Below are 14,656 nucleotides of genomic sequence, written 5' to 3'. Positions count from 1 at the left end.
CCTCCTCCAGTGGCAAACAGAGTGACTTGCCCAAGGTCATATGGCTAGGAAGTATCTGAAGTCAGACTTGAACTCAGGTCTCCCTGACTCCAGTCCCAGTGCTCTATCCCCTGCATCACTTAGCTGCCCCTAGATGCTATTATTATCATCCCCTTTTATAGATGAGGAAACTAAGGCTAAGGAAATTATTTGCCCAGTCTCATAACTAGTAAGGGTCTGAGAGATGATTTGAGCTTAGGTCATTTTAAGTCCAGAACTCACTCAAATATACCACCTATCTCTGCTCCTATCATAGAATCGTAGATGCAGCTATGGAACAGATCCTGATAGTCATTGAATCCAGCCACCTTTTTTTATAGATGAAGAAATGGAGGCCAAGAGATGTTAACAATGTCTTGTGAATGACAAGGTCACTTAGGCAGTTAGTGACAGAACCAGAATTCCAACCCAGATCCTGGGACTCTAGGTTGTGTTCTCTTCCCACAACATGAGCTAAACAGTGACTTCTCAAAGTCCTTGCTGTTTAAGGATTATTTTGATAATGGGCTGTTTCTTTCCCTTAGGATGGCAGTAGTGGAGAGGTAGGGTTAAAGGTAGGGCACCTGCAGTTGCTCCACATGTCTTCCAAGTAAATGCATAAAACTCTCCTGTAAGACACTGGTCAACTTCAAGAATAGCCTCAGCTCTTGTTCCATTAGCCAATTCCAGCCTACATTTGTGTTCCATAGATCCACGAGGGGCCTAAACTTTGGGAAGATTTAGACATGCTTCATCCTTCATTAGCAGAATTCAGGGATGGAATCAGTGCTGGCCAGGCCCTCCTTCACCTTTCTTGTCTGCTCATTCTCACATTGCTGCAGAGGCTGTGGCCTCTAGATCATTATAAACTCCCAAAGCTTCTTTGTTATGAATTCCCAACTGGGCTTGGGAACCCCAGCACCTCACTTTTTCTGCAGAGACAATAAGCAAAGTCAAATCTCAGATGAATCCAATGTTTTGTCAGGGCTAGCTAGACACTGAATCATAAGATCATGACTTAGGGATGGCAGAGATCTTAAAAAATTCCGAGTTTCATTCAAGGATCAGCTCATTCACTACCATCTCTAGGAAGGCTTTTCTGATTACTCTTGTTAGTTGAAAAGGTTATTAAACTCTTTTTGCACCATGGACCCCTTTGGAAATCTGGTGAAGTCTAGGAAGTCTTTTTTTCAGAATGATATTTTTGGTGGGTAGCTAGGTGGCTCAGTGGATAGAGCACCAGCTCCGAAGTAAGGAGGATATGAGTTCAAATACAACCTCGGACACTTGATACTCATTAGCTGTGTGACCCTGAACAAGTCACTTAACCCTGATTGCCTCACCAAAAAACAACAAAACAATATTTTTGAAATAAAATATGGGCTTGCAAAGGAAACCCATTATATTGAAACACTGCTATCAAAATGTTAAAAAAAAAAAAAGCAAGGTCGTGGGATCATTGGTTAGAAATCCATGCTTAGCTGTTAATGCTCTCTCCTTCTTCAGGATGGAGACAGTGTGATGTACTGGGGAAAGGGCAGAACTTTGAGCCAGAAAGACTTGGGGTCAAGTCCTGTGTGTCAGAGACAGAACTTAGATAAGTCACTTCCCCTCTCAGTTTCTGAAGCAATTCTCTAGGTCTATAGAGCATAAAAGAGATGTGGCTTTCCATTGTTAGAGAAAGTAGACTCATCTACATGGTCCCTATGTCAAAACAGTTATAAGTCCAGTCCCTATGTTTATAAAGTTAGATATTGTATACCTCCGCAATAGAGATCAGAGACTGTTTTGTGTTTGTCTTTATACCCCTAGTACCTTACACAATGGGTAGAGCAGTAGATAGAACTCTGAGACTGGAGTCAGGAAGATTCATCTTCCTGAATTCATTTCTGGACTCAGACACTTACTAGCTGTTTGACTCTGGGCAAGTCATTTAACCCTGTCTGTCACAGTTTCCTCATCTATGAAATGAACTGGAGAAGGAAATGGCAAACCACTACAGTATCTTTGCCAAGAAAACCCCAAAAGGAGTTGCAAAGAATTTGAAACAACTGACTAACACTTAAAACAATTCCTTGTATGCAGATGTTTAATACATGCCTGTTGGAATGGATTGAATTGAACTTAACCCAATGACCTTTTATATGTGAAGAAACTACATCCCAGAGAGAGGAGCCCTGGAAAGGTCACACTTTGGCAGTCCTGCTCTCCCTCCTTCCCTCTACCTTCACCTCTCCTCTGGCCCCTGAACACCTTGTTTTCCTCTCTTGCAGCCCCTGGACCCCCTCTGACAACTTTCCTTTGTTTCTAGGCTCTTCTGAAGAAGCATGAAGCCTTCCTGGTAGATCTTAATGCCTTTGGAACTAGCATGCAGGCTCTGAGGGAGCAGGCAGAAGCATGCCGGGTAAGTGGGAGGTGAGGGATGATAGGGACCTGCTGTCCTCCCAATGAGCGAAATGGTTCTATTGACCACTGTCCCATTTGTCACTAGCAACAGAGCACCTGGTACCAAATGTCATTGGAACTCCTCCACCAAGATGGGGGCCAAGGGGAAAGAATGTGCTCTGCCTTCAAATATTCAAAGAGCTGCCACACGGAGGAGGAATTATATTGGCTCTATAATACTCAGTCCCAGAGGACAGAACCAAGACAAGCGTACAGAAATTGCATGGGCAGATTTAGACCCAATAACATAAAGACAACACTTCTTAAAATCGACTTTCCCCAAGTGGAATGGGCTTCCTCTGAAAACATTCAGGTTCTACATTGAGAAGCCTCCCAATGTAGGCTGCATATAACCTTTGCTAGGGATATTGCAGATCAGATCTAGTTCAGATGCAAGTTGGACTAGCTGGTTTCTGGGGTTCTTTTGAACTCTGAGCTTCTGTATTTCATTCAGTAGCTCCTGCTTTGTTCAGGGGTAGAAAACAATACAGTCCCTGACTTCAGGGAGCCCAGCCTAAGGGGAGAGATGGGAACTCAAAGGAAATAGCTATAAAAAAAAACCGACTGAGAGACAAACAAGCCAAGATGAGTCAAGCAGCACTGACTGAGCTAGCATTATGTGCCCATCTCTGTGCTCTGGGCCATGGAGTTTGCATAGAAATAAGTCTAAATGAATACCCTGTGGACCATAAAAAGATGCATTGAGAAGATACAATAATTGTATGATTGCTGCAAGTAGAGTGAGGCAGGGAAGTTTGGGAAAAGGTTTGTCTTGAAGAGAATTTTTAAGAAGGGTAGGGACATGGTTGTTTCAGAGGCCAGTCTCTGTTCCCATTGCATTCTGAATGCCTAAATGCCTGGTAAAAGTAGGAAATAGAAAAAAAATCTCTTGCCGTGAGAAAAAGATGATATGTGTAAGAGATAAATAAAAGATAATCTTTTACAATGCTTACCTTATCTTCTCAAGTTTTTTTTATCTTAGATCTGAACCACCTCTCCTTCTTCAGACAATCCATGCCCCATTCTCCCTCCATCACAAAGCTGAGAACCCAGAGTTCTTGAACATGCTAATTTAAAAGTCAAGGGGGATAGAGATGACCAGGAGGTAGAGATGAGGTCTTTTCTATTCATACTGTCATCACCAAAAAGCTATTAGAAATGAAGGATTCCAGTCACCATGACTTTTGGAATTTTCTATTGACCTCCATGTTGGTAACAACTGGCTGAAAATTTAATCTTACTCTGCAAATAAAATAAAAGTCTAATCCTACTTTGCAGATAAATATGACTATTTGATCTATGTCAAGAAGAGAGAAATTTATTGATGACCTCACTTTTACATTACATTTGCTATTGGTATGGAGATGAGGGGATTGGATTTTGATGAGACAAACTGAATTGTAAATAAAAGAATTGCCCATAAGGCTGGCTAGGTCTGTGTGGTACAGGCACATTAGAATATAAGCTGTTAGGAGAAGTAATTGTTTCTTTCTTGTCTTTGTATGCTGACTTCTTTATATCTAACACAGAATTTTGCCTGTAATGGCACTTTATAAGTGTTGTTGATTTGAAGCACTTCCATCTTTTGACAAACTTCTTTGGCTTTGGGTCACATTTAGCAACAAGCTGCACCTGTGGAAGGGGCTGCTCAGGAAGAGCGGGTCATAGCTTTATATGACTTCCAGGCCAGGAGCTCCAGAGAAGTCACGATGAAGAAAGATGATGTATTAACTCTCCTCAGCTCCATCAACAAGGTGATGTGCTTGCCCCTCATCTCTTCTAGTCTCAGATCTAAGAGTCCCTCAGTCACCAGTTATCTGGTGAATCATGTAGCCCCCATTTCTCTCCTTCTCTTTTCCAATCCCTTTACCCCTTTGTTTTCTTCCGCGTTTCTGTTTTTCTGTGGTGCCCTATTGGATAGTAGGGAGTAATAGATGATTGCTTACAGGTTTTACATTTTGTTCCAATTCTTCATCTCCCCCAGTCTGATATCCTTTGAAGAAATGAGTCTTGAAATGATACACGGACTTTTATCTTGTATTTTCTTTCAAGAGGCTCTTAGAGTATTGTAATGGTTGAAGAGTTGGTGTTAAAAACAGGATGACACAGATTTGGGTCCCACTACTGACACATATTGGTTGTATGACCCTAGTCAGGTCACTTAATCTTTCAATGCTCTAGGCCAGTGGTATCAAACTCAAAGAAAAATGGTTCCCTGTGACCCACATTGACTTAGAAAACCACAAATTAGCACTATCTACCTTGTGTTTTTATTTGTTTTGTTAAACATTTTCCAATTATATTGTAATTGGTTCATACTTAGACAACTCTCTTAGACTCTAAATTGTTAACCTGCATTAGCAGAAGGAGCTCCCTTGTTCCTTCCTCCCCACCCCCACCACCCTATTACCTTATACCAATGAAATGCTTTCCCAGTCACTATTCCTATTTATTCTTGAAGAGTTTTCATAACTGATATTCATTCATCTTCACAAATCTCTAGGAAGGAAGGAGGAACAGAAGGGTCTGGGATTTACTAAGAAGACAGTGGTAGGAAGAACATTGGAGTTAGAGCCAGGACACCTGGGTTCACATCCTGCCTTTCATACTTGCTGTGTGACTCTTGATGTCTCCCTTAACCTTTCTGAGCTTCAGTTCTCTCATCCATAAAATGGGGATGGTAAAACTCGTTCTCCCTACTTTGTGATTATTATGAGGAAAGCATCTTGTGTTATATAAATTTGAGCCATTGGTCCTTAGCTGAATTTAAATGGTTAGTATGGGTCCCATGAACCTAGAAAGAGACCTAGGTTTAAAATTAAAAGACCTAGGTTCTCCTTTCAACTCTGCCTCTAATTATTTAAGTGGCCAAATGATTTTCTTTTTCTACCAAACAAAGGAGATGATGTTGTTGACCATACAGATATTTTATGCGTATAAAAACATACATTTTACAACACTTTCTTCAAGTAAACAGATTAATTTACCAACCAAAAGTTAAATTTCTGGGCCTCAGGGTAGGACCTTTCCAGAGAGCATTCACACAAGTGTAAAGATACAGTAACCGACATTTTCTTAGGATACTGGGAAAATGAAAAGCAGCTGGCTAATGACCTTTTCCTTTGCCTCTCATCCTAGTTGCATCATTGGTCTCATAAGTCTTAGGCATCAGGAAGTCTAGCCCAATGTCCTATCTCATGGAATTTGACCTTCCTTCCACCAGCAGGTCTGCCCCATTTTGTGGAAGACTCCCCCTAGGATCTGACAACAGATTTGTCTTATTCCTATGACATTTAATCCCAGCTCAGGGTAGTTTCCAGGTACCTAAGCCACATATGGACTTTTAGAAATGGTGTTGACAAACTAGACTGCACTTGAATCACCAGCATGAAAATAGACATCAAACCATGCAATAAGAGGATTTGTTGAAGGGACTAAGGTTGTTGAACCTAGAGAAGGTAAAATTCAGGGGATACATGATAGCTGTCTTCAAGTATCTAAAGGGCTCTCACACAAAATTGGCATTAAACTTGTCCTTGGCCTCAAAGGGAAGAACTAGGAACCATGTGCATATGTTGCAGAATCAGAAGGGCTCAATATAAAAGGGAAAAAAGCATAAGAATTCGAGCTATACAAAAGTGGAATAGGTGGCTTCCCAAGACAGTGATTTTTCCATTGCTGGAGGTCTTCAAGTGGATGCTTGAAGACCACTTGTCAATGCTGTGGACAAGATTACTACTCAAGTGGAAATGTAAACATTCCCTTTAAACTCAGAAATTCTATCATTCCATTGTATTCCATCCAACTTCCCTCTTGAACTCTTTGAAAAAATTAGAAAAAAAAGTAGACAAATGCTCAACTGTATTCTACTTACCCTGGCTAATAGATTCTGCCTGTCTCTGGAGACTGGGATGCTCTCCAACCGTGTCCCATTTGGTCACTTTTGTTAACAGCTATGTGTGGGATTTTGTTATTCTTCCAGGACTGGTGGAAGGTAGAAGCTGATGATCAGCAGGGCTTTGTCCCAGCTGTGTATGTTAGGAGATTGGCCCGGGATGAGCTCCCCCGGGCTGAGCGGCGGCGCCGAGAGGAGCCAAGTGACATTGCCCAGCGCCAGGAACAAATTGAAAACCAGTAAGACTTCAGGGATTGGGACGAAGGATCAGAAAGTGGGCAGAGATGGCTCCATACCTGTACCTAATATGCCTATCCTGGATATGTTCAAGGAGCAATATTCTGCCCTGGGCCTTATTTCTAACAATGAACTAAAACAAACAAACAAAACCCCATTTACTGACTATTTATTATGTGCCAAACATTGTGTTAAGTGGGGGGGGAGATACAATTTAAAAGGCAAGCCAGGTCCTGCTCTCAAGGGTGCTTCCAGGTGGTCCAGGGGTCTTTGGTGTACAACACAAGACAAAGTTGACATCTGCAGCAGCCATTTATTCTCTCTGTTTTTTCTCCTTTCTCTCATTCCCTCTTTGTCTTCTTTCACTTTTCCCTTCTCTATCTTTCTCAACTCACCTTTCCCTCTCTTTTTCTTTGATTCTTCTTAACTCTCTCACCACCCTTTCTGTTTGTTTATTTATCTGTTCCCCTTCCCCAGGTACAATTCCCTCCTGGAGCGGGCAGAAGAACGTCGGCGCCGCCTCCTACAGAGATACAAGGAGTTCTTGCTAGCCTATGAGGCAGGAGACATGCTGGACTGGATCCAAGAGAAGAAAGCAGAGAACACTGGGGTAGAATTGGAAGATGTCCATGAGCTGCAGAAAAAGTTCGATGACTTCCAGACGGTGAGAAGAGACCAATTTTTATACCTTGCAACCTTCCCCAGGCTTCCCATTGTCTCCCTCTGACCCCTCCCTCAACACACACACACCATTTCTTCTCTACAAAAAGGACTTTAATTAATTTGATAGGCATTGTCAACACCAAGAATAGATAGATCATTAGTTCATTCTGATTGCTTTAAGGCTACCTCTCTCTCTCTCTCTCTCTCTCCCTCCTCTCTCTCTCTCTCTCTCTCTCTCTCTCTCTCTCTCTCTCTCTGTCTTTGTCTCTGTCTCTCTGTGTCTCACTGTGTCTCTCTGTCTCTGTCTCTGTCTCTCCCTCTCTGTCTCCATCTCTGTCTCTCCCTCTCTGTCTCTTTCTCTCTCTCTCTCTCTCTCTCTCTCTCTCTCTCTCTCTCTCTCTCTCTCTCTCTCCCTCTCCCATGTTTAATCTATTCTCAATCCTTCAGATTCTACCTTTGTCCCATCTCTTCCATATGCCCTCTTTTCTCCTCTGACACTGCTACTACCCTGGTCCAGGACCTCAATCACTTCACCTCTGGACTACTGCAATAACCTTTGAGCTGTTCTTCCTGCTCCAAGTCTCTCCATTCCTGTCTAATCTCCACTCAGCTATTAAATTTACCTTCCTTAAGTGAGGGTTTGGTCATGTCATGCCCTAATTCAATAAAGTCTGGTGACTCCACTCCCTGTTATCTCCTGGTTCAAAGAGAAACTCCTCTGTTTAACTTTTAAAGGCCCTCATAACCTGGCCCCTTCCCACTTTTTCCATTCTTCTTACATCTTATTCTCCTTCATGTACAGCATGTAACACTGGTTTCCCTGCTGTTCCTCAAACAAGACATTCCATTTCCTAATTCTGCTTATTTTTACTGGATGTGTCCCAAGCCTGGAATTCTCTCTCTTTCTTCATCTCCGTCTTCTGGCTTCTCTGGCTTTCTTCAAACATCATTGAAAATTATGCCTTTTGCAAGAAGCTATTTCTAGTCCCTATAATATGAGTGCTTTCCTTCTCCAATTAACTCCAATTTGTCATGTTTCTATCTAGTTAGGAAATATTTGTGTTTTTTTTGCTGTCTCTCCCTATTAGATTGTGAGCCCTTGAGAGCAGGGACTTGCCTGACACTTAGTAGGCACTTAACACATGCTTGTTGACTTGGCCACAAAACACTTTTTGTAGTTCTAGTAATTCAAGTTCCTGAAATTCTGTTGGAACTTTTCTGTAGCCTCTTAGGTGGTCCTTATCCCCAGTTTGAGAAGCAACATTGTAGGTAATCATTCTAAGTCTGAGCTGAGGGAGAAAGAGGGAAGTCTGAGTTCCTGATAAGACCTAAAGGTAGTCTCTAAGCCCCTAATAGCTTGTGCTTCCTTGTGATTCACATCCCTTCAACTTCTTCTACTATCTTTCCTCTAGATGAGTCGACAAGCGGGCAGATCTTTGGGAAGGAACAAAGCTGAAAACAGCACCATACCTCTTCTCCTTGGGTAACTTCATACCCTCATTCTTTGTTTTCTTCCAGGACCTGAAGTCCAATGAACCTCGACTAAGGGACATTAACAAGGTGGCTGATGATCTTCGTTTGGAAGACCTTTTGACTCCACAAGGAGCTGAAATCCAGCAGGTGAATAATGTCACTCTCCTCTTACTGATCCTCCCCCTTCTCTGCTCTTTTTCCTGTTCCATCAAGACTAGGCTCTTTTGTACCCTTATTTCTCCCCATCTCACTCATTTTCATTGTACAGAGGACAATCAAGGGAATGGGGAAAGTGGTGGGCCCAGCTTGGAGCTAGGGTAGCACTGACTGGTGGCTAGGTGTCATTAGCTTTGATGGTGATTGGAATAATAGTGGGCAGGACTGGGAGTCATTTCAGGATAAGTAAGATGAAGCCCAACCCATTTTTGACTTCTCCATTGTTAAACTGAATTTACTAAAGCAGATTCTCAAACAAGTGTTTTTCTTAAGCATCCACCCTGCCAAAGACCCCATAGTTAGAGGCCTTGCATTCAAGGAGTCCATAGCCTGATTGATCATTTTGAACATGTTGAATGTATATACATGACATGGTTTAAGAACACTCACTAAAGAAGGCAGACATAGAAGGTGCAAATATAGTCCATAAATCTAAAGTAAGAGTGATCCGAATGGGATGATGTTAATCAAAGCAGGCTTGGTGGAAAAGGTACTTTTTTGTTCCAGGTTTTGAAAGAGAAAGGATGATGAAGGAGGGAAAGTTAAAAAGAAAACTAATTCAACTGGATCTGTGTTTAGAATAAAACCAAAAAGTTATTATTTGATTCTCTGGCTGAGTACCTGAGCTGTTATAAAGCTGTGGAAGACAACCTCTCCGTGTTTGTAGGGAGAATAGAGAAAAACCTACATATTTTCTCCAGGGAATATTCACTTATTTCCTGTGCTTTACCTTTGTAGAGAGATTCAGAATTTTTCTTAGGGTAAAATATTGAACTCTACCTACCACCAATAATATTTTCCCATGCATTTTTCAGAGATTTATAGCTGAATGCCTTGAATACAGGGTCAGCAAATTCCCCCAGAATTTTAGCTTAGCCCTGCAATCAAATGATGTCTAGGAGGTATTAGAAGAGACTTCTCTATCTTCCATGGTCATAAAATATTTCTACATAACAAAAGGGAGAATCAAACACAGAGATTTTTCAAGGAGTCTGATTCTGGAAGAGAAAACCATGAGAATAGTGGTAATCAGACCCTCTTCTTCCATCTCTGCACCCCCACACAGAAGCATACACCAAACTCTATTCATTCTCCAGCTCCATTTTCGCGGGATTGAATTGAAATGTAGTTTGTCTTCCCTTTCTTAGGAGTTAAATACCCGCTGGGACTCCCTGCAGAGGCTTGCAGAGGAGCAGCGCCTGCTGCTGGGCAGTGCCCATGCTGTCCAAATGTTCCACAGGTAAGGACTCCATTTTTTAATCCTGAAGGTAATCCTGGAGGTAGCCTTGACTGGGGACTCCCAAAGGAAACTACTCATAAGACAGTAGTTATCCCTTCCTTAGCATTATTTTCTCACCTAGTAACATCACTTTCTCAACTATTTTTCTCTCTGTGATCTGTTAGTCTCAGGAAAAAGGAAAAAATGCAGAGGGAAAGTTGAAAACCAAATGTCTATTTCAGGAAACTGCCAGCAGAGGGTACCAGATACCACACTGGCTTTGCTGCTGTCTTCAAGGGGAAATGGGGGGGAAATCACTTTATTTTAAGGGCTCTTACAGTGATTTCAGACACTGGATTCATTTGCTTTCATTTATTCTTGATTCCATAGCACCACAGGAGGAGAAGCACAGGGGTGTGGTCAGTGTGTCCACACAACTAGTACTTTGGGTCTGCAATACTCAGCTGGCACTTAGCACACACTGACTTCACTGTTAATTAGCATATACTTAATCTATCTATCTATCTATCTATCTATCTATCTATCTATCTCTATAATCTGTTGTCATGGAACTGTCTGTGCATATATATGTATATATGTGTGTACATATATGTATATCTATCATCTATCTAATCTGTTGTCATGGATCTGTCTGCGCATATATATGTATATACATGTGCGTATATATACACATATGTATATCTCCATCTCTATCTATCTATCCATTATTGCTGAATGGACTGCAAGCCTCTCAGGGGTAGGGGACTATATCTCTTGTGTTTTTGTATCTTTTGTGCCTAACACAGTGCCCTATAAATAGAAGACAACTAATAAATGCTTATTAAAGACAGTGGTGGTGGCATCCAAGAAGACACTTTGGGAGATGACAAGAGAGGAGAGAATTATAAAATCAGAATGTTAAAGCAGAAAGCAGAAATTATCTAATCAAATGTCCTTACTTTAAAAACAATAATAACAGCTAATAATAATAGCAACACTGGAAATTATAATAAGAAGGAGAAGGAAGAGAGGGAAAGAAGCATTTATTAAGCACCAGTACTGTGTGCAGCACTGTGCTAAGTGCTTGAAAAAGATCTCATTTGATTAATAACAATTAATAAGACAAATATAATACTTTGTGGCTTACAAAGCACTGTGTATACACTATCATCTCATATACTCCTTACAACCTTATGAGCACTGTTATTTTCATATTGCAGATGAAAAAATTGAGGCTCAAGGTGGTTAAGTGATTTGCCCAAGACCATAGCTAGTTAGTGGCAGAATCAAGAATAGAACCAAACTCTGAATTACTGTTCTGTGTTTGTTTCCTGGGAGAGAAGCACTTGGGAAGGCTCAGTGTGCTACAGGGGAAGGAACATTGGTCATGTAGCTAGAAGATCCAGGTTTAAATTTCAGCTCTGCCACTTACTACCTGTGTGACCTGGGGCAAGCCTCAGTTTCCTCATCTGTACAGTAAGAAGATTGACCAAGATGACCTCTAAGGTTTCTTCCAGTTTTAAATCTGAGGTCCCAGGAGACAGGCAGAAGCTTTCCAAATGAGAGTTTACATTTCGTACAATAAGCAGCGGCAGAGGGAGGGGCATTAATTATGCATTTCTGCTCAGGGTAGGTTAGCTCTTTGTAGTGCCATAGCATAAACCTGAACTTTGCTAGGCTTTTGCTTGCTCTCCTTTCTGAGCTCTTCATTCTCCCATTCCCCAGAGATGCAGAAGATACCAAAGAACGCATTGAGAAGAAGAGTCAGGCCCTGAAGGCTGCAGACCCTGGCTCAGATCTGTTCAGTGTTCAGGCACTTCAGCGTCGCCATGATGCTTTTGAGAGGGACCTGGAACCTCTTGGAGAAAAAGTAAGCCAAGTCATATTCTCACTTCAAGCCCTGCTTTTTTTTTTTTTTGGCTTCTCCCTGGCTCAGGCTCCTATCTAAAGCTCTTCCACTCATTTCTAATGTTTTCATTCTCATGTTTCTTTTCTTCTCATTTTCGTCCTTCTCTTCCCTTTTCCCCTAAGATAAAGTGATCCCCAAAGGAAATTACCCCTCGTTTTCCTAATCTTAAACCATATTTAAGAAAGGATTCAGGGGCAGCAAGGTGGTGCAGTGGATAGAGCACTGGCCCTGGAGTCCAGAGGACCTGAGCTCAAATCTGGTCTCAGACCAGACACTTGACACTTACTAGCTGTGTGACCCTGGGCAAGTCACTTAACCCCAATTGCCTCACCAAAAAAAAAAAAAAGAAAGGATTCATACAGGTCAATAACTAGTACCCTGTACTTGAGTGATCTAGAACTTCCCTCTCCCACCATTTCCCTATGCACAATTTAGACCCTAGGGATTCTAGAGCCAGTCTCCCTAATGTCTCTCCAACTTCAAGCTGACCTAGAATGACAGAAACCTCTCGGAAGTCAAGCCCTGTCTAGGGCTTATTTTAAGTGCCTGAAGTGGATCTGGGCAGCAAAATGGTACAGTGGATAGAGCACTGGGCTTGTGATCAGGAAGACTTATCTTTGTGAGTTCAAACCCAGCCTCAGAGACTTACCAGCTGTGTGATCCTAGGCAAGTCACTTAACCCTGTTTGTCTCAGCTTCCTCATCGTAAAATGAGCTAGAGAAGGAAATGGTAAACTACTCCAGTATCTTTGCCAAGAAAACTCCGAATGTCTAATGAAGAGTTAGACACAACTGAAACTACTGAACAACGCAGCAATAATAAAAAGGTAGCCAAGTGATTAAAGATATAACCAAGAGGTACTGGTTGCACAGCCTGACATTACTGTATCATAACAGAGACAAAAAACAACTATTGAACGATAGTAATAGGTTACTATTACTATTACTGAAACAACAGCTAGATGACACATTAGACAGAGTGCTGAACTTGGAGTTAGTTCAAATCCAACCTCAGACACTTATTAGCTGTGTGACCCTGAACAAGTCATTTAATGTCTATCTGCCTCAGTTTTCTCAACTGTGAGATAGGGATCATAATAGCACCTACATCCCAGGGTTATTGTGAGTCTCAAATGAGGTAGTATCTATAAAGTGCTTAGTACAAAGTTTTGCAAAATATAGTAAGCATTTAGCAAATGCTTCTTCTCACCCTCCCCAATAATAATACCAACCAGAACGCTTACTGCCTATATCTATGAGCATGATATTTAGGTTTATAAGTAAGTGATCATTGGTAGTTTTGGAGAGAGGTTTCAACTGAATGATGAAGTAGGAAGCCAAAATTGCAAAGGGTTTAGAAGAGAATGCAAGAAAAAAATGTGGAGATGCCCACAGTAGATGCCTATAGTGCTATATATTTGCCGTTGTTCAATTATTTTCAGTCATTTCTGACTATTGGTGACCCCATTTGGGGTTTTCTTGGCAAAAATACTGGAGTGGTTTGCCATATCCTTCTCCAGCTCGTTTTACACATGAGGGAACTGAGGCAAATAGGGTTAAGTGACTTGCCTAGGATCATGCAACTAGTAAGTGTCTGTGACTAGATTTGAACTCAGGTCTTTCTGACTCTAGGCCCAGTGCTCTATCTGCTGTACCACCTACCTGCCCTAGTGCTGCTGGTACAGTATCTTCGATTTCAGCTTCCCAATAGTACTAAGAGTTATTGTTATTTCCACTTTACATATGGAAAACCTGAAGTTCAGAGAAGTTAAATGACTTGTCCATGGTTATACTACTAGCTGGAAGTAGAATTCAGGTTTTCTGAATATAAAGCAACTTTGGACACGTCACTTAATTGCTTTCTTACCTTTAAAATGGGGATAATGATCATGGAATATTAAGGGTTGCAAGGGGATTCTTCTCCATCCTTACACAGGTTATTCGATCCTCTCCAACATCCCCATCTAGTGGTTGTCTGTCTTTGCATGCGTACCTCAAACAACTGTTTTCCCTCTGTCTTTATTTCACAAGGTGATTTCATTTGCTCCCATGGATTCATTTATCATCCCTATGCAGGGGTATTTACCCCTACTTTCAACACAAGTGGTCCATTCCACTTTTGGAAGGCTCTAATTATCAGAAAGCTTTTGCCTTATTTCAAACTTAACCATCCCTTCCTTTAACTGCCATGACTGGTCCTAGTTCTGCTCTCCAGGAGCAAGCAAAACAAGGCTAAGTTATATTCCACATGACAGTCTTGCACATACTTGAAGAGAGCTGTCATTTTCCCCATATGTCTCCTCTTCTCAAAGAAATACAGACTCTAAGTTAGGAGGAATCCTTTTTAAAAAATCTTATTGATGTTTTCAGTTTCTTACATCACCCTGGAGACATATAAGATGAATCCCATTTATCCCTCCCCCTCCCCTTCCTTGAGAGCTAACCCATATGACAAATAGTATTTTTTAAGAGAGAGAAAAAAAAGTCAGCACAACTGATCAATACATTGAGAAAGACTGCAAACATGTGCAATGTATAACACTCATAGACCTCCCACCTCCACGAAGGGGTAGGTTGGGGGT

The 14,656-nt window shown here is 41.5% G+C and overlaps 1 protein-coding gene across 1 annotated transcript in view; it reads left to right on the top strand.

Moving 5' to 3' along the window:
- The window catches only part of SPTA1 (spectrin alpha, erythrocytic 1), a 103,610-nt gene that overhangs the window by 31,743 nt on the left and 57,211 nt on the right, over positions 1–14,656 (top strand). The window contains 7 exon segments of the mRNA XM_078156189.1: positions 2,330–2,422; positions 4,083–4,217; positions 6,446–6,597; positions 7,073–7,259; positions 8,777–8,878; positions 10,096–10,187; positions 11,892–12,036. Of these exon segments, the coding sequence (XP_078012315.1) occupies positions 2,330–2,422; positions 4,083–4,217; positions 6,446–6,597; positions 7,073–7,259; positions 8,777–8,878; positions 10,096–10,187; positions 11,892–12,036 (906 nt within the window).

This window comes from Phascolarctos cinereus, unplaced genomic scaffold, assembly GCF_003287225.1.
Source record: "Phascolarctos cinereus isolate Bilbo 61053 unplaced genomic scaffold, phaCin_HiC Scaffold_5;HRSCAF=322, whole genome shotgun sequence".
In the NCBI taxonomy this organism is placed as follows: Eukaryota; Metazoa; Chordata; class Mammalia; order Diprotodontia; family Phascolarctidae; genus Phascolarctos; species Phascolarctos cinereus.
Note: the sequence above shows the minus strand (reverse complement) of the source record. Positions and strands in the feature narration are given on the sequence as shown.